The sequence below is a fragment of the Pelecanus crispus genome, chromosome 11, assembly GCF_030463565.1.
Source record: "Pelecanus crispus isolate bPelCri1 chromosome 11, bPelCri1.pri, whole genome shotgun sequence".
Taxonomy (NCBI): domain Eukaryota; kingdom Metazoa; phylum Chordata; class Aves; order Pelecaniformes; family Pelecanidae; genus Pelecanus; species Pelecanus crispus.
This window is the reverse complement of record NC_134653.1, coordinates 4356148-4375160: the sequence shown is the minus strand read 5'-3', so window position 1 is coordinate 4375160 and position 19013 is coordinate 4356148. Positions and strand designations below refer to the sequence as shown.

The window sequence follows — 19013 nt, the reverse complement described above, 5'->3', positions numbered from 1 at the left end:
CCTTTGAAGAACCTGTAAGAAAGCAGATAAATCTTTCTATGTTTCAGAGCAGGGTTTAACTGCACGTGGTAAACAACAGGCAGGGTCACACATTTCATACCGGGTATGAACTCACGATGAAGCGGTTGGTACGGGCCTGGGCAAAGGCAGAAGAACCGTCAGTACCCGGGCAGGCACGATGCCCAGCCCCACCTCCGGCCTTAAACCGGGCGTCTCCGCAAAGGAAATCCTACGTTTATCACCAAAAGGAAAAGGAACCTGTGCGGAGCGACACGGTTACCCCTCCCAGGATCAGAGCTCTCTGTGACAGCTCAGGTTGAAGCCCATCCTGCTGGTGCCCCTCAAAGCAGACCTCACGTCCACCATGGCCCGGGAGGAGAGCGCTCGCTGGCAGAGAGGGACGGTGACATTCCGGTTCTGGTCTAGAGGTTAGCTAGCAATGTGTTCTACCGGGAAAAGATTTTTTCCACCCCTTTCTACGCGTGACCCATCCTGCCCCATGTGAACAAGCCCATCTTTCTCCCCCCTCCACCTGTGGCTCCCGCCCTGCTCCATCCCAGGCGTCAGCCCACCGCCTCCCCGTGCTCCGAGGACTTGGTGCCAGTTCTGTCCCTACCATATCGGCTCTTCCCTCTCGGAGCTGACAGCAAGGGCACCTCTGTGGTACCGCTCATTGTGCATAGCTCCCCGGAAATATTTCCGGCCTCAAATTACGCCTTGGGGTACAACAGCACAGGCTGGGGGAACAGCTCTAAGGCTTCCGCCTTTATCCACGCGCGGAGGTGACACGGCATTCCCGGACCAAGAAAGCAAGTTCCCACCGGGGTTTGAGCGGGCAGCTCGCTGTGACGTTCCCCACAGCGCATCCCTCCCTCACACCTGCGCCCCTGCCAACCTGCAGCCAGGCAGGGACAGCGGGCGTACACAGAACAAATCACATTTGTCATCCTGCGATTCTACAAGATCTCTGCTCGCGACTCCGAGAGCTCCCATCTCAGCTCTGGGGCTGAATCTCCTCCAGCCTTTGGCGAGCGAGTCCGGGAAGCGCTGGTGTCCCTGGCACAGGCTGGCAGCCGGACTCCCTGGGGCAGAGCAGGTTAGAGCATCTCTCGCTCCAGCGGCCCTGCACCGTGAAATAGGACGGCTGACAGGGGCGACAGTTTGGGGACTGGCCTTCCGACACCGTGACTAGGTTAGACAGCAGCCGGAGGGTAACTGTTTTCTCCACTGCGGTAATCAGATTGTGCAAGACGTCCATCAGAGACAGCAGGAAAAGCTTTGTGCCTTCAGGCTGCATCGGCTGGTGGAGCTCCTGAACTTCCAGCCAAATCCCACGCCACAAACAACACAGAGAAACGGCAAAGCGGCAGTCGCAGAAGTCGCCAACCACCAGGCAGCTACTGCACTTGGCATCTCAGCAGCAGCCCGCACGCTCCTGTTCACTTACACATGCACAAGACAGGGACAGAGCAGTTATAATTTACATTTTAATCAGCCAAATATACAAGTTCTGTTGTTGTTTTTTTAAACTTTATCAAGGTTTTTTTTTTTTTTTCCATCTGGGTCTGATACAATTAATGATGATGTTTGGTTTTTTCCTTTAAACAAAGGATGATGTGGTTAAAAACTGGCACTATTCCTAATAAGGAGAAGGAAAAAAAAAAAAAATGAAGAGGAGGGAAATGGGGAGACTGGCTGCAAGAAAGGAGGGATGAAACCGGGAAGGAACGGCACTCCAGATGTCCATGAAGTCAGGCTCCCAGATTATACTGCAACACCCTGCAGCAAAATTTTACGGGCCGTTTGCCCAAAGGGATTCCTCTGATACATTTTCCTTTGGGCTGTCACTAGCAAGTCAAAGTTCCCCACCCCATGCCCCACCCCACAATGACCCCACAATCTATTTTCTTGCAATCTAATATTTGAAGCATCTCCCCTCCCGCACAGCTCCCTCCCGCCCTGCCCCCTTGTCTATGAGTTCTTAATCCTAAAAACAGCAAAAACATTCAGGTTTCCAAACTGTTACAGAGAATCGCTGTTCAGCACAGTTCTGCACCGAAGATAGCAGCTGCCCCTAACCCCAAATGGAAATCTGTGCCAGGATGAAGACAAACACATCGTCAGTGTCTCTTGGAGGTGAAGGTGACTTCGATGCCGCAGTACACCCTACGTGGCATCGATGGTATGCAACACGACAGAGTTCCCAGCAGGCACCAGGCACAGTTCCCTGGCGTTTCCTCCTCTTGCATGTCCTGTGCTTACTTGTTAAGGGATAGTGACTGAAGTCTTTTACCTGCCATAGCCGCTTCGTCTTTTGCTGGGGGAGGAAAAAAACCAGAGGTTTCATCATTTCACAGAGCACATCAGGGACTGGTGGTGGTGGCTTGACAGCCCCCGAGACCAAAATCCTGCTAGTACAGTGAGGTAACAGGAAAAAAAATGACCCTCCCCGCCAATCCCTGGTAGATCCCCTCCAGAGTGGAAGAGGAGCAGCTCCCCTTGCATGTTCCCTTCTCTCCCTGGCCTCTCTTCAGGCATCCACAAATTACCCTGATGCTGATGCACAAATTTCTCTGTGGAAGCTGCTAAGAACACACATTGGTCGGACTTCTGGTTCATGCCTGTCAGAGCTGAAGAGAAACTCCGGGCAGGGGAGGAGCGCTGCAAATTCCCTGGGCTCTTTGGATCGCCGGCATGCAAAGCAGATCTATCACACCCAGCACAGGGAACTTGCTAAACCCCCAAACTGGAGCAAGCGTCGCTTGGGAGGCTGAGGACAATATGGGTATCAAAGGCAATTCCCTTCTCTCTTTCCCTGCTCCCTGCTCAGATGTCCTAGAGCTTTATAGAGCAGGAGCTTTGTAAGAATGAAACAGCTGAACCTGGTTTTGATGAGGGGAGTTGTAAGGACACTCAGCAATGCCATGCAGGCTCAGGAGACAAGGGATTACCACGTGCGAGATGGGAAATCATGCCCCTTGGCAGTACAGCCATTGCAAAGAGTAAGAGGGTATGATGAATTACTCTCTAACCTTTTCTTTCTTCTTCTTTCTTTCTGGCAGCTTCTTCCCTTTGCTTCCGAATGATGGCTAGTCGGGCGAGATCTGCCTTCGCTTGTTCTGTTTTGCCAGCTAGGTGCATTTTCATGTATCTTTCTTTTGCCTTTTGTTTCTCTATTTCCTCTCTGTTTGAGTGAAACACAGCGGTCATCAGAGGATCCACGTGAGCACGCAGGTAGAGGCAGAGAGGGGGGAGGCTCTCTGACCGGGAGGGATGGTGAGGAGAGAGGTGGGTTGCCCACTGAGACTGGGGGGCCCTGTCACCAGTTTTCAAGCACAGGTTATATCTATTACAGGGTTTGAACAGGGATGGTGAGAGAGATTATTACCTTTGTTCAGCTAAATAAGGACATTGACACACAATGAGGTCAAATGAATTAGCCCCGGACTGCATAGCACCATGATGTGTTTCTCCCAGCCTTACCCTCAAAGGTGTACTTCTGCTGAAGCAATCTATCCCAAATAAGCAAGCTTAAATCTTTCACTCTCAAGCTCTCCATTGCTAAATGAAACTAGAAGACTAAACTTTGGTTTGTCTTATTCATCTGCTCAGATAAAAATTTCACCATGACCCCTGGAATCTGGGAAACTGCTGTCACCTTCTGCAGCAAGATTAAAGCAGACCCTAAGGTGACCTCTGGTTAACAGATTTCAGCTAGGATGGATTTTTGGCATAAAACTTCAGGAAAGGAATGCTCTATATCAGCTTCACAGCAACAAACTTCACTGTCTTAGTGCACCGGCCGAGCTGCCTGGCTCCAGGATGGCCATAGCTACTTCCAGAGGACAACTTCTGTAAAGTTTGTAAGGAAAGACATTTTGAACCACAGTGAGTGCTGCCTGACAGTCTGCTGCTGCTCAGTGTCCGCTTTAGAGAGTGACACACCTAAAGGGCTTCCAAACACCAACACATACACAGCATGGAAGCATCTCCCCACGTAAAGCTGCTGCCACCAGCAAGAGTGAAATTCCAGGAGCGCACTCGCTGCTGCCGAGGCAGCAGGGAAGACTCACCGCTCTCGTCGCGAGAGTTCCTTAGGTCCATCCAGGTCCAGCTGAGTTACTTTTTTGGTTGTCTGAATTACACGATTGGGATTCTCTATGTCTATCAACCCTTCCACTCCTTTGCGCTTTTGCTAAGGTTCAAGAACAAGAGGAAGGTTAAGAAGCTCTCTCATACCCAACATTGTGTTGTATCAAAGCTCATCAAATACACCGCAACACACCCCAAAAGCAGAATTCCAGATGTTTTCACTACCAAACATCAAACCCACTTATGAACCAAGATTTATACTACCAGTCATCTTCAGCCTTTATTTAAATATTCTTGCCTTTGTATTTCCCTTATAAAAATACACAAGTTTTCATTCTGAGGACAAAATGCAATCAAGTAAGGGGCTTCTTGGCTTCTAAAAACAGTCCTTCCATAAAAAATTTACTACAGGTAGCGATCAAAGACAACTTGGAGTCAAGAGCATGCATCTCTCTCCTGCCTCAAGAATCTGGGCGGTGCAAATGCATTAAGTGCCCTGAGAAATAGAGTACCTGATAATCCTCATCATCTTCATCACTCTCATCTGAATCTAAAGACTTCTTCTCCTTTTTGGGGTCTCCTGTTGCTCCTTCGCCTCCTTCTTCTTGCTCTTCTTCTTCCTACAAAAATCACAAGAAATTAGAGAAAATGTATGTCAATGAAAATCCCAAATCCAACAGTGACTCTTAAATGAGATCATTTTGAGGGATAAGAGACAGCTCTGAGAGCACATAAGGTGGCCCTTATGACACCAAAGGTGCCTGGCTGTTACAAAACATGAGCTCATCCTCAACACATAATTGTGCATCATCTGCCCCGGCAAATCACCTCTAAACAACTTTCCTGGCCTGTTACACAGAGAGAACAGCAAAATTATTGTAAAAGACAGAACTGGCTCTTTGCTTTGGCCTGGGTTTCTGGGGCACAATATCTCACGGACTGGAAACTACAGAGATGTAGTATAGAGCTGGATCCCATCTTAGATCTAGATTTAAAAAAAAAAAAAAAAAACGTAGGGAAGAGCAAATTGACAACGACCAACCAGAATACTATCATCCAAGAAATTACAGCCTTTGTAGCACAGCTTTTACCAGTCAGAGGTCTAGGAATTAATTTGTAAATCATTAGAAGGTCAGATTAGAAGAACCAGCACGGGTGTGAGTAGCTTGCTTTACCATTGCTAAATATCCCTCATCAGAGCAACTGGCAAAGTGGATGAGCTATAGGCAGTAAGAGGAGTAATTTTGTTAATTTTTTTTTTAAGCTTTCCCTAACAAAATAGCGTTAGATGTAACCATCACTATGTGAAATCCTTCTCAAAGAGCAGTTCTCTGGTTTGTTTTGAAACAAGACAGACATTTCAAGTGGGGTCCTGCTTGCTCTGTTCCATTTCCAGTTGGTTATTTTTATTAACAACTCGGAAGCAGAGAACATTTATAAAGTTTGTGAATGACATCACACCGGTAGGAGCTGGAATAATTTTGGAAAACAGGATCAGACCCATAAGCGGTTTCAGAATTTGGAAAGATGGCACGAAACCAAGAAGGTGGAATCAGAAAACAAACCAAGGAGTTATACTTCGGAAGAAGAAATCCAACGCAAAGTCAGAATATGTGGCTAAGCAGCAAACCACACAATCATCTTGAGTTACAGCTGGTCAAAACATTAAAAAGGAGTCAACAATATGGCTCATAACTGCTTGAAAGATTAATCTTCTTCTGGGAGGCAGTCATCACTATTTCCTACATGGGGTATAATTATCCTACTGTAGTCAGTGCTGCGAGGCTTCAGCTGGAATAGTATATTTGGGCTTAGGCAGCACTTTCAGAAAGTCACAGAAAAATAGCAGGGAGAGCGCCATCATAGCTGTGATAATTTGGGACTACAAGAGAGCACGTACTGCAAAAAGTAGCCAGGCCTTTTATAATACCATTCGGGCAGTTGTGTTGGGGCATAGAAGCACGCCCAAAAAAGAACTCATGCCAGAAAACTCTGTTACCTCTCCCTACAAGTCAGGGGCAAAGAAGAAAATCATGTGTACACGAAGAAGTCAAAGGAATTTGGTCTTTTAAATCTAGAAAAGAAAGAGGGCAAACATAATAATTTCAATACACAATTAGATGTCAAGATGTGAGGCCTTTTCCTTCACAGCCAAGCTGCAGAGCACGGATAAAAAAACTAGTTGACACTGGAGACTACAATGATGAAATACAGGGGTAAAAGATGGCTAGAGCTGCTGTGCAATCATCTTCCCTATCCTTTAACCTTCAAATTGTGAACCGGATGGTCCACCTGGCCTCATTTCTGAGGAACCAGACTGGATCACGCCTTGCAGTCTCCCCAGCCAGAGATATTCAGAATTCATATTGTGATCACTGACAGAATGACCCGCAGCACTTGACTAAGCTGCCGTTTCTCATGAACCGCAAGTTAAGCATGCTGTACAAGCCAGAACTTAGGACAGTAAGCACATAAGGTAGGCAAACACATACCCTTGCCTTTTGCTTTTCTGCTTGGAGCTGGGCATCAATCTCTTCAGGACTTGTGTACTGTCTTGCTCGGCCTTTGTGGCCTCCTTTCCTACCTGCACCAAAAAAAAAAAAAAAAAAAAAAAAAAAAAAAAAAGGTTTAAAAAAGGTTTAGCAATAAGCTTCCTAAGCTTCCAGAAAGGTCTACTCCTCCTGCAGCACTCTCTCTGGATTTTCAGTGCAGACAGGACAAACCAAAATAGCTCCTCTGATAGAATCTAAATGACAATCAAAAAAGGACACGTTGAACTTGCCAGTCTCAGTGAAACACTCCAAGAATTTTGGGTAAGTTATACAGAGAATTGGGATTACTGATCCATAGAAACATAGTCGTAGAATCAGTTCTTTCTTTCCCCTTGGGCTGGTTTTGGAGGCAGCAGAACCCAGAGCAGCCTCTCAGCTGTACAGCGTTTTCCAAATGAAGCACAGGTTTGTCCTACAGAGAGGGAGCCAGGAAAGTACTGCCCAAAGGGGGTACCCCCATCCCTCACACACCGCAGAGCCGTGACACTGTTTATTAGATAATGAGCTTTCAAGTGCCCCCTGGCTCTCGGTGACGCCGCCCTTCCTTGCCCACCCATGTCTATGCTTGTGGCCTCTCTGATTCACTTCCCGAGCTGGCAAGGGGTGCTCAGTCCCACAGCTGCTCTCTGCATTTCCTGCACAGGAGGAATCACGGCATGTTCCTGCGGCAGCCGCAGTTACAACCAACTCTCCGACAAGCTTGCCTCCTTCACCCCTCCCCTACACTAAGGCTGTGCCAAGAGAAAATAGGAAGCTAATTGGACAAAAGCTTTGGGACTTACAGTGAGAGCTGAAAAACTACTAAAAGAAGCCTCTATGTTTTACCGCTTTATAAGGAAAAATAAAAACAAGCTCTAGGAACCAGGAAGAGGAGAGAGGCAGCTTAGCTGGCTGGACTGCCTGGCTAAGATCTGCTCTCAAGTTCAAAATTCTGTTGATTAATGAATTGCTGAAGCCAGTAACGCTTCCTGCAAGTGACTGCTCCATTTATGTTCTTACGTAAGAACTGCTGGAAAGTAAGCTGAGTAGAGTCAGTCTCCAGCCTTAAGTTAGGGAGCTCAAGGTAGAACCAGTGTGTGAGACTGGCAAAAAGCAAACAGCTCAGGTAAGGGAGCTCTCTGCTACTGCAGGAGCCTCTGAAGTCTGACGGAAGGAGCAGGACATCTTCACACTCTCTCTCACCCTCCCTGCTTCACCTGCCAAGGACAACGGAAACCTTACGATGGTGGGGAGGGCTGAGGGGATCGTCCGTCCTTCCTCGGGACTGTGCACAACGCAAGGGAGAAATCTGTCACTGCTGTGCCACAGCCACACCTGGCTGTGCTGTTGGACTTGGAGGGACAGGGAGCACCAGCACGGGCAGCATCTGCGGGCTGCCAGCTTTAGAAAGTCAATGTTTTCTGACCAGTCCTCCTGGCTCAGCACAAACTCTCACACATTTTAGCTCAGTAAAAGCTGAGCTGTGGAATAAATTCTCTCAAAAACCCCACTGTGAAGCCTTACAGAGATTCCTGAGATGTTTTCCTCAGGTGAGATGTGGAAGTGCAGAGACCAGATTCTTCTCTCGGACCCCAGCCATGGAAGCTCATGGGCTCTCAAACCACGAGCGCAATCAAAAGCTTTGCTGCACCCAAAGACACGTGTTTTCTGTCTATCTGTTCCCAACCATCCCACGTGGCAACACTGACACCCTCTGGGAACTAGATCTGTCCCAGAGCGCTCTAGCCCAGGAGACATTACCTCACTGCCCAGCAAATGACATCACTCTAGATGGAACAACAGTAATATCCCTGACACACTATGTAACACCAAGAAAACCTAAATAAACCAAAACAGTTCTGCGCTACAAGCTTAACTGATGCCAGGCAGCCTTCTTGTCCAGCTGGGCTCAGAATTTTACGTTGGGTTCAGAATTGAAGAATGCAAAAGCCTTGTTACTGCAAATAAAAAGCAGTAATAAGGGGGGGGGGGGGGGGGGGAAAGCAACTCAAGAGAAACTATCTTACATGAAATGCCTAAAAAGAAGCAAATTGAAGAGCGAATCAATCTCATTATATTCGAGCCCGCGCACAGAGAAGTACGGCCCCTTTGAGCGGGAGCAGCGGTGCCACCGGCTCAGCAGCTGGAGGGAGTGCGGGGAGCCCGGCGTGGGGCAGGGGCAGGGCTCTGCTCTTCACAGGGAGATCAGGCCGCATGTCAGACAAGCGGAGCACCGGTCCTGCATCTGCCACCAACCCACCGCATCACGCTGCGCTACTCACGTCAGCTCTGTGCCTCGGTTTCCCTGTCTGTAAAATAGGGATAATGATTCTTATCCTCCTCTGTGAAGGATTTTTAAAATAGATTCACCTGCAGTAAAGACCACTGCTGCCTAAGGCAGGCACGCGTTCAAACACATTTGGCTTCAGCTTTAAACAGAAAAACTAAGGACTTTAAATCGAGAATATTGAAGGAATCACTTATTCTTTTTGAATCAAGGTATTCAAAAAAAAGAACAATACCATCAGAAATAATCCTGTAACAAAATTTATTAATGGCTGGTTAAAATCCCCATTTTATATTAAACAGCGATTGCAAAAATCCACTCCATAATATAATAATTCCTACTGACCTGGGGGGGGAGTGGGCAAAGATCCCCCTTTTCCCAAGAAGCAAAAGGTTTGAAGCAAACATTTAAAACTGTACAATGAAATACAGAGCAGGAAATCCTGAGCTACGGGGCATTTAAATATGGCAGTCGGGGTTACGACCCACCACAGTTCTTTGCCTTCACAAAAAATACGTGAAAGCTTCAGCCCTATCTACTAACATTGTGCAAATGGAGACAAAATAAAGTGCTTGAAAAATCTAAATAGGGAAGCAGATTTGGTACTAAAGCTTGGGAAACGCTGATGAAATAAATTGGAGCAAACTACAGAGGAGATGAATGACGAGGGCTGGTTTACATTAATGTATATGACTGGGGTTTCACTGACGCTCGCACAAGAGCCAATTATGCAGATGGTGCATCTGGAGAAGGTTCTGGGTGGATCCAGCTCAGCCCTGACAGCCTGTCAGTCCCTCATTACTTCTCCTTAATGACACAAGCAAGTCGGTACCCGCTCCATAATACCCAGATGCGGAGCTGCCGGAGCCACATGAAAGGAGCCACTTTTGGAGCCCCTGAATGGAAGACCACCTCCGCGTCCCCCCCACGCTGCCCCTCAGGCCCGGACCCTCTTGCCTGGCCGCTCAGATTCCCCGTACCCGGCCCCGGAGATCTCCACCATTGAACCACCGGGAGGGGAAGGCCGTCAGCCAGCACATGCTGCCTGCATGCCCCCCGGGATGCCCCCCGGGACCCCCGGGGTAGCCGTGAACTCCCCTCCCCGGGCGTCCGTGTGCCCCAAGCCCTGCCCCAGGGGAACCGGCTGCAGTTTCCCCAGCCCAGTGGGGAGCACATGGGGCCCAGCCCGCTCCCGGTCCCACGGCGGGTGTGTGTGTGCTGGCACCCCAAGGCCCTGACACCCCCAGGGGCTGCTGCGATCCCACGGCGCTCGTTGGGGAGGGGCACAGAACGGGAGCCCCAGCTCTGTGAGAAACGTGGAGAATCCGCCAGCAATTCGGGGCGGGGGGGCGAGGCTCCCTCCGAAGCCCTCCACGAACGGGCTTGGGGAGAAAACCGAGGTCCCCCCTCCGAGGCCACCCACAGCCAGAGCGGGGCGCGGCAAGGGGACCTCCCTCCGAGCTCCTCCGCGGCCGAGAAGGGGCAAAGGAGACACTCCCCCGCCCCGCTCCAAGCTCCCCGAGGCCAGGGAAAGCAGGGAAAGAGACCTCCCTTCAGACCCGAGGGCGGGGAACGAGCCCTGCCGCCCCTAGCACCTTCCCGGCCGAGACGGGGGAGGCCGAGCCCTGCCCACGCCGAGCTGCACAGCCGCGGCCTCCCCCCGCGCCGCTCCTCTCCTCCCGGGGCCTGAGGCGCCTACACCCCTCAGCCCTCCCCCCTCTCCCACCCCGGCTGCTTCTCGCAGGGGCGAACCCCTGGCGCGGCGCGGCGCGGCCCGGCCCCCACCTCCTTTCGGCATCGCGGCGGCGATGGCGGCTGCGGCAGCTGCAGCGAGGCCCCCCCCGGCCCCGAGCGGCGCCCCGGAAGCGGAAGCCGCCCCACCCCCGCGCGCGCGGCGCGCGGCCCTCGGCGCCCGCCCCGTCACCGCGGCCCGCGAGGCCCCCGCCGCGGGGCTGCCCTCAGCGCCGCCGCTCCCGCCGCCCCTCCGGTTCTCCCCCCGCTCCGCGCCGCAGCGGACAGAGGGGTCGATTCCCCTTTCGGCGGGCTGCCGCTCCCCGCCTTGCCCCGGCCGAGGCGGGTGTGCGCACGGCCGGGTGAGTTTCGTTCAGGCATCCGCCGCGGGCACCCCAGAGGGGCGGGGCTACGGGGCGGCCCGGCTGCGGGAGGCCCCGCGGGTGACGGCGGGGCGGAAGCTGCGGCCCTGGGCAGGTGAGCGGGCCCGGGCCCGGGCCTCCCCCCGCCGCCGCCAGCACGGCACGGGCCGGGCCCCCGCGGGCTCCGGGGGCCGCAGTGGGGCTGGCGGGGCTGGGCCGGGGTTTCCGGAGGAGCTGAGGGAGGTTGTTGCTTCAGGGTAGGCCGGAGCGGGGGAGGGGCGGCTGCCGGCTCACTTCGCTGAGGAGAAAAAATGATTTATTGGGGTGGGGCGGGTGCAGCGCTCACCCCAGGGGCCGCATGCGGCGAGGTTTTACCTCTTTCACGAGCTTCGTGAAGCTCGTTTTTATCATCGAAGGGGAAAATGGCAAAGGGGCACAGAAACCTCACGAGAAATCTAACAATTGTTTTCCTTTCGTTGTTTCCAGTGGTTCTCAGGACTTTGAAGCACCCAAACATTCGAGTGCAGGCAAACCCTCGTTCCCTCGCCTGTCGCCTTCCTTGTTTCCGAGGTGATGCCCAAAGTGAAGAGGAGCAGGAAGCCTCCCCCGGATGGCTGGGAGCTGATTGAGCCAACGCTGGATGAGCTGGATCAGAAGATGAGAGAAGGTAAGCGGCAGAGCTGGGTGTTCTCAGGGGTGTGTCCCTGAAACAAGCTTGTCCTTAACTGCTTCAGGAAGCACAGTTTCCCCTGTGAATAGAGATCGACCTTTTGGGGCTTTTTTCCCCCTCATATCTCCACCTCAGTGATGCTGCAGACTGAGACTGGGTCAGCACTGGTAGCTTTTCTCCATGCGTCCCCATGTTACAGAGCACAGAGGTTCAGTGTATGGTTGTTTTAGGGCACACCTGTGTTGAGCCCCAGCTGAAGCTTGCTGGTGTGCATGTAGGGACTGGGAGTTCTCGTCCATGCTGTTGCTCTGGTCTGACGAGCCAGGGCAGCCATGAAGTCACCTGCCATCCCAGTGCTGGTCACGTCATCCCCATCATCTGTCTTTTTTTTTTTTTTATTTTCACTTCCTAAAGGAACTGTTCCAGGTCAGGTCCCTTTCATTTGAATCTTCTCCCATTAAGCTTGGTCTTATCTCTGTAATGTATTAAAGTTATGAACATTCTCGGAACAGTTTGTTGCAAACTGACTAAGGAAATAAGTTGGCAGCCTGAAACAGTCAGCTGAAACCTGGTGTTTGTGTTCCCTCCCAGCGGAGACTGAGCCTCACGAAGGGAAGAGGAAAGTGGAATCCCTCTGGCCTATCTTCAGAATTCATCACCAGAAAACACGTTACATCTTTGATCTCTTCTATAAAAGAAAAGCTATCAGCAGAGGTGAGGAATGCAAACGCTTTACCCTAGGCAGAGAAAAACAGAACGGAGTAAGATGTCCGCCTGCAGATGTGCTTGAATTGGGGCGTTGGTGGGAAGGATCAGGTTTCTGGGGAGGGAAGATGGAGGGAGGGCTGGCGGCTGCCTGGCTTTGCCTGCTCGTCAGTACAGCTAGAGTAATTCCTGATAGCGAGTCTTCTAATGCTTCCCGGGAGCTACTTGTGATGGTGCCTGCTCCTCTACAGAGCTCTACGAGTATTGCATCAAGGAAGGATACGCCGACAAAAACCTGATTGCAAAGTGGAAGAAACAGGGTTACGAGAACCTCTGCTGCCTGCGGTGCATCCAGACGCGGGACACCAACTTCGGAACCAACTGCATCTGCAGGGTTCCCAAAAGCAAGCTGGAAGTGGTAAGGGTTTTCAGCTTGTTCCTCTGCTTGTCTGCACCCTTGCAGTACCCGGTCTACCTCCTCCCAGGTCAGGGACAGCAGAGCAGGTAGTGCTGTTTTTTCGGGTAATTTCCTCTAGTTCTAACATTTTCTATCTTTGCTGGTAGAGTTGGTATCTAGTTGGTTCTAAAGTTGCTGTCAGCTTTGGCACACAGTCGTTTAAAGTCATGAAAGTATGGGAAACAGCAGAAGACCAGATGGCAGAAACCCTTCCCACACAGACCCATTCTCTGCCTTGAGGCCCGAGCCTGCTGGTCTGTCTGCTCACTGTAGCTTGGCTGAAATACTCTCCTCGTGTTTCTTTTCCAGGGGAGAATCATTGAATGCACTCACTGTGGATGCAGAGGCTGTTCTGGGTGAAGCCTTTAGCCATAAGACTACTTGTTGAACTCTGAGGGATACTATCCTACACAATGGACTATGAGTGCAATTATAGCCACCTTCTGCGTGATTGGGTGTTTCTGTAGAGCAATTAAACCAGCAGCGTGTTCATCTGGATCATATATACAATGGTGGGTGTTTTGGAGTAGGTTTTTGTGTAGCCATTTATCTTAAAATAAAGTCTGCCTTCTTGAGAGAGTGGTGCGATCTTCTGGCAAAACATTTCTACGCCCCTCTTCTGTGTTTTGGTTGGCTGGTTTGAAGGTTGCTCTGCACACTGTGAGCTGTTCTAAATGTGGGTTGTTTTTTAAGCAGCTTTTCCCCCTCTTTCTCAAATAACTGAATTTAAAGGGCTGTAGGGAAAGGAAATAATACAGTTCTCAAAACTCCAGTCATGATTTAAGCTCTTCCCTGATCTTGTGTAGAAGGAAGCTAAGTTTCACTGGAACTCTCTGCTAAGGTTTGTAACCTGGAATTAGCACATAGATCCATTCAGGAATGCCAGAAGTCTTACAGAGACTTACAGGTCACGCGTTAAGTGCCCAGATAACACGCAGAACACAGGAAAGAGACAAAACTAGTACTGAGCTAAACCACTGTTAAATCTGATTTTGCTTCTCCCTTGTTTAGCACAGGGTTTGTTAAACTACAGCCTATCTACTCCTCTGCAGTTTAAGGAAAGTCCCCAAAAATGTATTTGCTTCTCCTTAAAACAAAGGACAAATATTTTATTATGTAGTTATCGCAAGAACTGGGGTTTGTGGAAATACGAAGCAGCTTTACTATAAGACGGTTTAAGGGAGCAAGTTCCAAGTTCTTCCAGCACCAGGAAGATGCAGACTTCAGCGTCCTGCTCGCTGCTACTTCTGCGCTGGCTGCTCCTGTGCAGCCTCTCCTTTATTGTCATCCACCCCACGTTTCGCTGTTCTGTATTTTTCCCAGGGGTGAGGGGTCTCCTCTCCTGCCATTACCTTTAACCACCGATAATAGTAGCCGCGGAAACCATCAATTTTCTCCAGGTATGGGTTCTTTGATTTATACTGCAAACAGAAATCCAACAAAACAAGTTTCTATTAGAAGAGAGCTCACTTCAATACCACTATGCAATAGCTACAAGCTGCTAGTAAAGAAACGGCTGTCAGGTAACTGTCAGCCAGATCAGGCAAAGCCAAAGGCAAAAGGCTTAGGCAGACATCTACGTTTCCCCTCCTTGTCAGTGTCCTCTGTGATGCCTTCGCACTCTGACCAGGCGTGGCTACTTACCCTGTCAAATTTGGGAGGGTACTGTGCTGCGAACTCCAGCTGGCGTATGATAACTTCATTCGGAGGTACCTGGTTATTCCTCATGTCTCGCAGGATCTCTGTGAGGTAACTGTAATCCAGGTGCCTCACAGCGGCAGCAATGAGGGTGCTGTAGATATACTTGTTGGGAGTTACTCCAGACTTCTGGAAACAACAAACGCTACAGTTAAGCTGGTTTATCTGCCAACTAGTGCAGGACTTCGAGAAGGAAAAGGTATACGGGCACTTCTTACACAAGGAGCGAGGCTCTCGCTCCAGAACTCATGTAGCAGCTTCTGCAGTGCCAGCACAGCCCTTCCCGTGAGCACTCTCCTATCCCAGCATGGGTACAGGACAGACCACCTGAGCTGGCACCCACTCTAGAGCTGCGTGTTTGTGGAGTGAGACCACAGCCACTAACTGCAGAAACCTCAGCAGGTCATTTTAGAAGCATTAACGCTTCAGTTTGCCTCTTCCCGCAGCTCAAACCCCAAGGAGCAGAGTTTATTACCTTCAAATCTGAGAGTAACTGTAGTCCATCCTTCTCTCGGTGGCAGGCAATTGCCAAGTTACAAAATGTCTGGAGGTTAGGCGATAGTCCCCTCTTCACTAGAGCTGGCAGCACGCTCTGCAAGATACAAATGTTGACATCAGTTTCCAAAGAATCTCGCTGTAGCTTTCCAGACAGAGCTGAAGGTGCCAGAACAGAACCCATAACTACTTAGAAATTAACCTGAGCACTGGTTTGTGGAAAACAGTGTGAGATTCCCAGTTTCTACTGCGGATACAGAAACAGGTCTCACAGCAAAACACAGGTAATGCTGGAGGCCTGAGACAAGGAGGTGGCGACAGGGCTGGTTCCGAGTTTTTCCTCACCTTTGCTCCTTCCAGGTCTCCCTGTTTACTTTTCTTCCTTATTAAAGTGTTAAAGAAGGTCACATCTACTTTCACTTTATGCTCATCTAGGAGTGCCAGCAAAGAGGACTCTGAGGGGCTTTGGGGTTCCACAAGCTCAGCCAGTAATGTAAAGGTTTTAATGTTGGGTTTTGCATTGTCCTCTTTCATTTTACTCAAGAATCCTTCCACGTCCCCCATCAAAGCCAGTCTATCGGACGGTGTGGCCGCTGTCCCCAAGGAAACCACGGCTGCATCAGGCATCCTGGAATCCAGCAAGTTGGGCAGGTTGCAGAAACGCTGCTTCTGGCTTAGGCATGCTTGTTCCTGCTCCATCTTGTTCTGGCCTCTCCTCATCAACGCTCCTGTCCTGCCATGAGCTACGCTGGGGCTCTTGAGAGCAGCTGGTTCTGTTTCAGCCTGATTCACATCTTTATTTTGTTGCTGGATCAGTTCTTCAGGCTGCACTGAACTCTCCCAAAATAATTGCTTTTCCATAGCTTCCACATCCAGCTGGACAGCAGCTGCACTCTCCGATCCCTTCTTCTTCTGATTTTTCACCTTTTCCTTCTGCCTGCCGGGTGCAAGCCTTAGCTGAGATGAGTTCTCATGGGCGGGTTGGAGCAGGAGTTCAGAAGCCACAACTGGATTGCCTATTCCACAGTCTCTCGCAGCACGCAGCATCAAATTGTAAGTGTGGCTATTGGCCTTTATTCCAAGCTCAGTCATTTGTTTCCAAACCTGAAAAGGGGAAGATGAACACCAGGTGTACATGATATTAAATAACAGGAGCATTTCTAGCAGATTGTAAGCATATCTACTGTGCCCACTGTTATGGTATCTACTTGCAGAAAAGGAGCAGGTTTACAGCACGATGAGGTGAGATGCCACTGGACAGTGAACAGCCACCTCGAGCTAGTACAGTCCTGCAAGATCATCCAGGGTGGTCCACCGGTGTACGAGACCTCCTCGTGGAGGTCTAGTTTGCAGAACTTCTCTTAGGAGGAGCTGAACTCCTCCTATTTCATCAGCTCTGAGCAACCTGCTGCCTTCCGTGTGTTCAAGTGATGAGTTACAATACAGGAGTACTTTTTCCTCCCCACTTAAAGCATGAAAACAAACCTGTAAGGCGTATCGGAAACCATTTTCGCTGTCCTTTATGCAGCTCATGAGAAGGAAGCTGAAGGTCTCGGCTGTGAGAACGTGGCCCTTATGCACAATTTCCTAAAAGAGCAGAGAGAGCATTAAACTTCCCAGTTACCCAGTCCGTCCCAGCTGGCTGTGAAGCTCAAATACGGCTGTTGTCTTCTGGGCATACAGCAGCAACAAAGCATAGGGCAAACTCCCGGTGCTGCAAGCAGAATGATCACTCCAAGAGAAAAAAAGCCCTGAAATGCCTGCATAGATCCCGGCTTCTCCCTGATGGGAGCTACAGGGAACTCGAGGGCAGGAACAGCAATCCTCTTAGCTGCTCCCAGACTGGCCCTTCTGAGAAGAGCTGCTGTAAGAGCTTTAAAAGGACTGAGGTATCAGTATATGGGTCTTCAAAATAGGGGATGGAGACAGACACAGTAGGTGTGAACCCCACAAAACACAACTGCCCAGAGTTTTAAAGCCAACCTCTGTTTAAGGCTGCCTCTTTTTGTGTACTTAAACTTAATGGTCGGTACATACCAAGACGATTTCATTGTATGAGACCAAGTATCAATGAAATACAAACGCATAATCTGTAATTACCCCTGCTGAAAATGAAATTTAAACAGTCTGTGCAATATGGCAACTTGCAGGAGCTTTAACCAGAGCAGACTACACTTAATATGAGAAAAGTCACTTATTTACCTTCAGTACATCAAAGCACATCCGGAGGTCTGAGCACAAGGCGCAGACCTTCAGCAGCGCGTGGTAAGTGATCAGGTTCAGCTCTTCGTTTTTGCTCTTTAGCTGCTGCCGTAATTTGAGAGCGCTCTGCAGGCCCGAGTCTTTCCACGGCGATTCGGCACAAGCATTGAACAGGGCTGTGTAAGTGGCCTCGGTGGGAGTTAAGCCTCGTTTTTTCATCTGAGGCAAGAGAAGAAGAATTGGAACTGGCTTTTTAGGAAAGGACTTCTAGGATTTTGTAACGTGTTTTTAAGAGTTTCAGGCTAAGATGATGCAAACACTAACTCAAAGGCATTTTGGAGACAAAGTAACATGACCAAATGCTTGGAACAGTTTTAGCTTAGAAAACCTGATGAAAGTTTGGGAGAGGAGAGAATGTAAACCTACATCATTGTAGAGCCGGAATGCCTTTTTCACGTAGCCAACCCTGCCGCAGCCGCCAATTAGAACAGTGTAATTGCTTTCTTCCGGCTGCACACGCTCTTCCTTCAGCATCTGCACCTCAAACAGCTCCAGAGCCTCTGCCAGCTACAGGGAAGAGGAAAATCCACGATGAGGCAGCAACAGGATCAATTACAATGGATGTTAATATACGCAGCTGTGGGCAGGTTATGGTAGAAGGTCCTACAGGACACGGGATTCCTCACAAATTCTTAGAATCATGGAACTGTTTAGGTTGGGAAAGACCTTTCAGATCATCCAGTCCAACCATTAACCTAACATTACCAAGTCCACCACTAAACCAATTAAGGGAAGAGTAATAATTTCATGTTTCCTGGCTTGGTGGCTGGATTATTTTTTAATGAAGGTAAAAGCTAAGAATCACTGAGATTGGAAAGGATCTCTAAGATTGGAAAGGATCTCTAAGATCATCAGTCCGACCATCAACCGAACACCCCCATGCCCACTAAACCATGTCCCAAAGTGCCACGTCTGCCCATTTTTTGAACCCTTCCAGGGATGGTGACTCCATCACCTCTCTGGGCAGCCTGTTCCAATGCTTGACCACTCTTTCCATGAAGAAATTTTTCCTAATATCCAATCTAACCCTCCCCTGACACAGCTTGAGGCCATTTCCTCTCATCCTAGCACTTGTTACTTCGTATTTTACTTCTCTCCGTAAAGATGCTAAGTGATAGGATGATACAGATGGGACAGAGTTGCAGAGGTGTGTCTTTCATCAACGTTATTAAAAATCAAATACGCGAGGAGCTGGGAACAAACCTTGTCTTCTTTGATGAGGGCCTTGCATTTTAAGAAGTACCAGTACGGGGTGTTCTTAGGGCCACGTCGAGGTTTGCTTTCTGGTTCTTCCTCTCCCTCTTCTTGAAGCTTTAAATTCTGGAAGCTTGCTGTGGTTTTGTGATAATATTTCCTAGAAGAAAATTTATTAGACAGCGTCCCGAACTCCACGCCTTCATCTTCATCGTCATCCTCATCCTCCTGCTCCTCCTCCTCCTCCCCAACGGCTTCGGCGCAGCTGCCAGCATCGGTCTCCCTCAGGTCGCCACGGGGCAGCTTGCAGGACGCCTGTGAGGGGCTGAACGGCCTCCAGCCCGGCACCGGCTGCTGGCCCGGGGGCTGGAGCAGGCACGGTGCCTTCCCGGAGCCGCCCTCGGGGGCTGCCCACCGCCCCGGCCGGAGGGCGGAGCAGGCCCAGCGGCACCGCCAGGCGAGCGGCCCCAGGGGGGCGAGGAGCCGCCCGGAGCTCATGATGTGCCGGCGGGAGGGCGCGTCCCCGGCG

The 19013-nt window shown here is 50.1% G+C and overlaps 3 protein-coding genes across 5 annotated transcripts; 1 reads left to right on the top strand and 2 right to left on the bottom strand.

The window, feature by feature from the left end:
- Window positions 1-1968: 1968 nt before the first annotated feature.
- On the bottom strand, window positions 1969-10741 carry PDAP1 (PDGFA associated protein 1). 2 transcript variants are annotated; one of them, XM_075718314.1, is made up of 6 exons: window positions 10696-10741; window positions 6585-6676; window positions 4605-4712; window positions 4074-4195; window positions 3033-3184; window positions 1969-2317 (listed from the first exon to the last, which is right to left on the bottom strand). In XM_075718314.1, the coding sequence occupies exons 1-6, from the start codon at window positions 10706-10708 to the stop codon at window positions 2259-2261; spliced, it is 546 nt and encodes a 181-aa protein (XP_075574429.1). In that variant the 5' UTR covers window positions 10709-10741; the 3' UTR covers window positions 1969-2258. The 2 variants fall into 2 exon arrangements, with proteins under 2 accessions (XP_075574429.1, XP_075574430.1); XM_075718315.1 differs by having other exon boundaries at window positions 6591-6676.
- A 339-nt stretch (window positions 10742-11080) lies between these two features.
- Window positions 11081-13410, top strand: BUD31 (BUD31 spliceosome associated protein). Of its 2 annotated transcripts, none has more exons than XM_075718317.1 (5): window positions 11081-11118; window positions 11490-11670; window positions 12265-12387; window positions 12630-12796; window positions 13145-13410. In XM_075718317.1, the coding sequence occupies exons 2-5, from the start codon at window positions 11577-11579 to the stop codon at window positions 13193-13195; spliced, it is 435 nt and encodes a 144-aa protein (XP_075574432.1). In that variant the 5' UTR covers window positions 11081-11118; window positions 11490-11576; the 3' UTR covers window positions 13196-13410. The 2 variants fall into 2 exon arrangements, with proteins under 2 accessions (XP_075574432.1, XP_075574433.1); XM_075718318.1 differs by lacking the exon at window positions 11081-11118 and adding an exon at window positions 11221-11260.
- Window positions 13411-13898: 488 nt separating this feature from the next.
- PTCD1 (pentatricopeptide repeat domain 1) lies at window positions 13899-18982 on the bottom strand. Its single transcript, XM_009480329.2, has 8 exons — window positions 18494-18982; window positions 17657-17797; window positions 17231-17449; window positions 16514-16615; window positions 15374-16132; window positions 15009-15125; window positions 14480-14662; window positions 13899-14256 (listed from the first exon to the last, which is right to left on the bottom strand). The coding sequence occupies exons 1-8, from the start codon at window positions 18980-18982 to the stop codon at window positions 14077-14079; spliced, it is 2190 nt and encodes a 729-aa protein (XP_009478604.2). The 3' UTR covers window positions 13899-14076.
- Between the last annotated feature and the right edge of the window lie 31 nt (window positions 18983-19013).

Bases quoted from the DNA above. Each gene is read 5' to 3' on its own strand.
- PTCD1 (XM_009480329.2), bottom strand. From the start codon at position 18,982: ATGAGCTCCGGGCGGCTCCTCGCCCCCCTGGGGCCGCTCGCCTGGCGG. The intron at 17,450-17,656 runs GTAGGTTTACAT...CTCTTGCCTCAG, and splicing joins CATTCCGGCTCTACAATGAT to ATGAAAAAACGAGGCTTAAC. The intron at 14,257-14,479 runs GTAAGTAGCCAC...TTCTGTTTGCAG, and splicing joins ACCCTCCCAAATTTGACAGG to TATAAATCAAAGAACCCATA.
- BUD31 (XM_075718317.1), top strand. From the start codon at position 11,577: ATGCCCAAAGTGAAGAGGAGCAGGAAGCCTCCCCCGGATGGCTGGGAG. The intron at 11,671-12,264 runs GTAAGCGGCAGA...GTTCCCTCCCAG, and splicing joins GGATCAGAAGATGAGAGAAG to CGGAGACTGAGCCTCACGAA. The intron at 12,797-13,144 runs GTAAGGGTTTTC...TTTCTTTTCCAG, and splicing joins CCAAAAGCAAGCTGGAAGTG to GGGAGAATCATTGAATGCAC.
- PDAP1 (XM_075718314.1), bottom strand. The intron at 3,185-4,073 runs GTGAGTCTTCCC...TCACTCAAACAG, and splicing joins GAACTCTCGCGACGAGAGCG to AGAGGAAATAGAGAAACAAA. The intron at 2,318-3,032 runs GTTAGAGAGTAA...TTCCTCCCCCAG, and splicing joins GAAAGAAGAAGAAAGAAAAG to CAAAAGACGAAGCGGCTATG.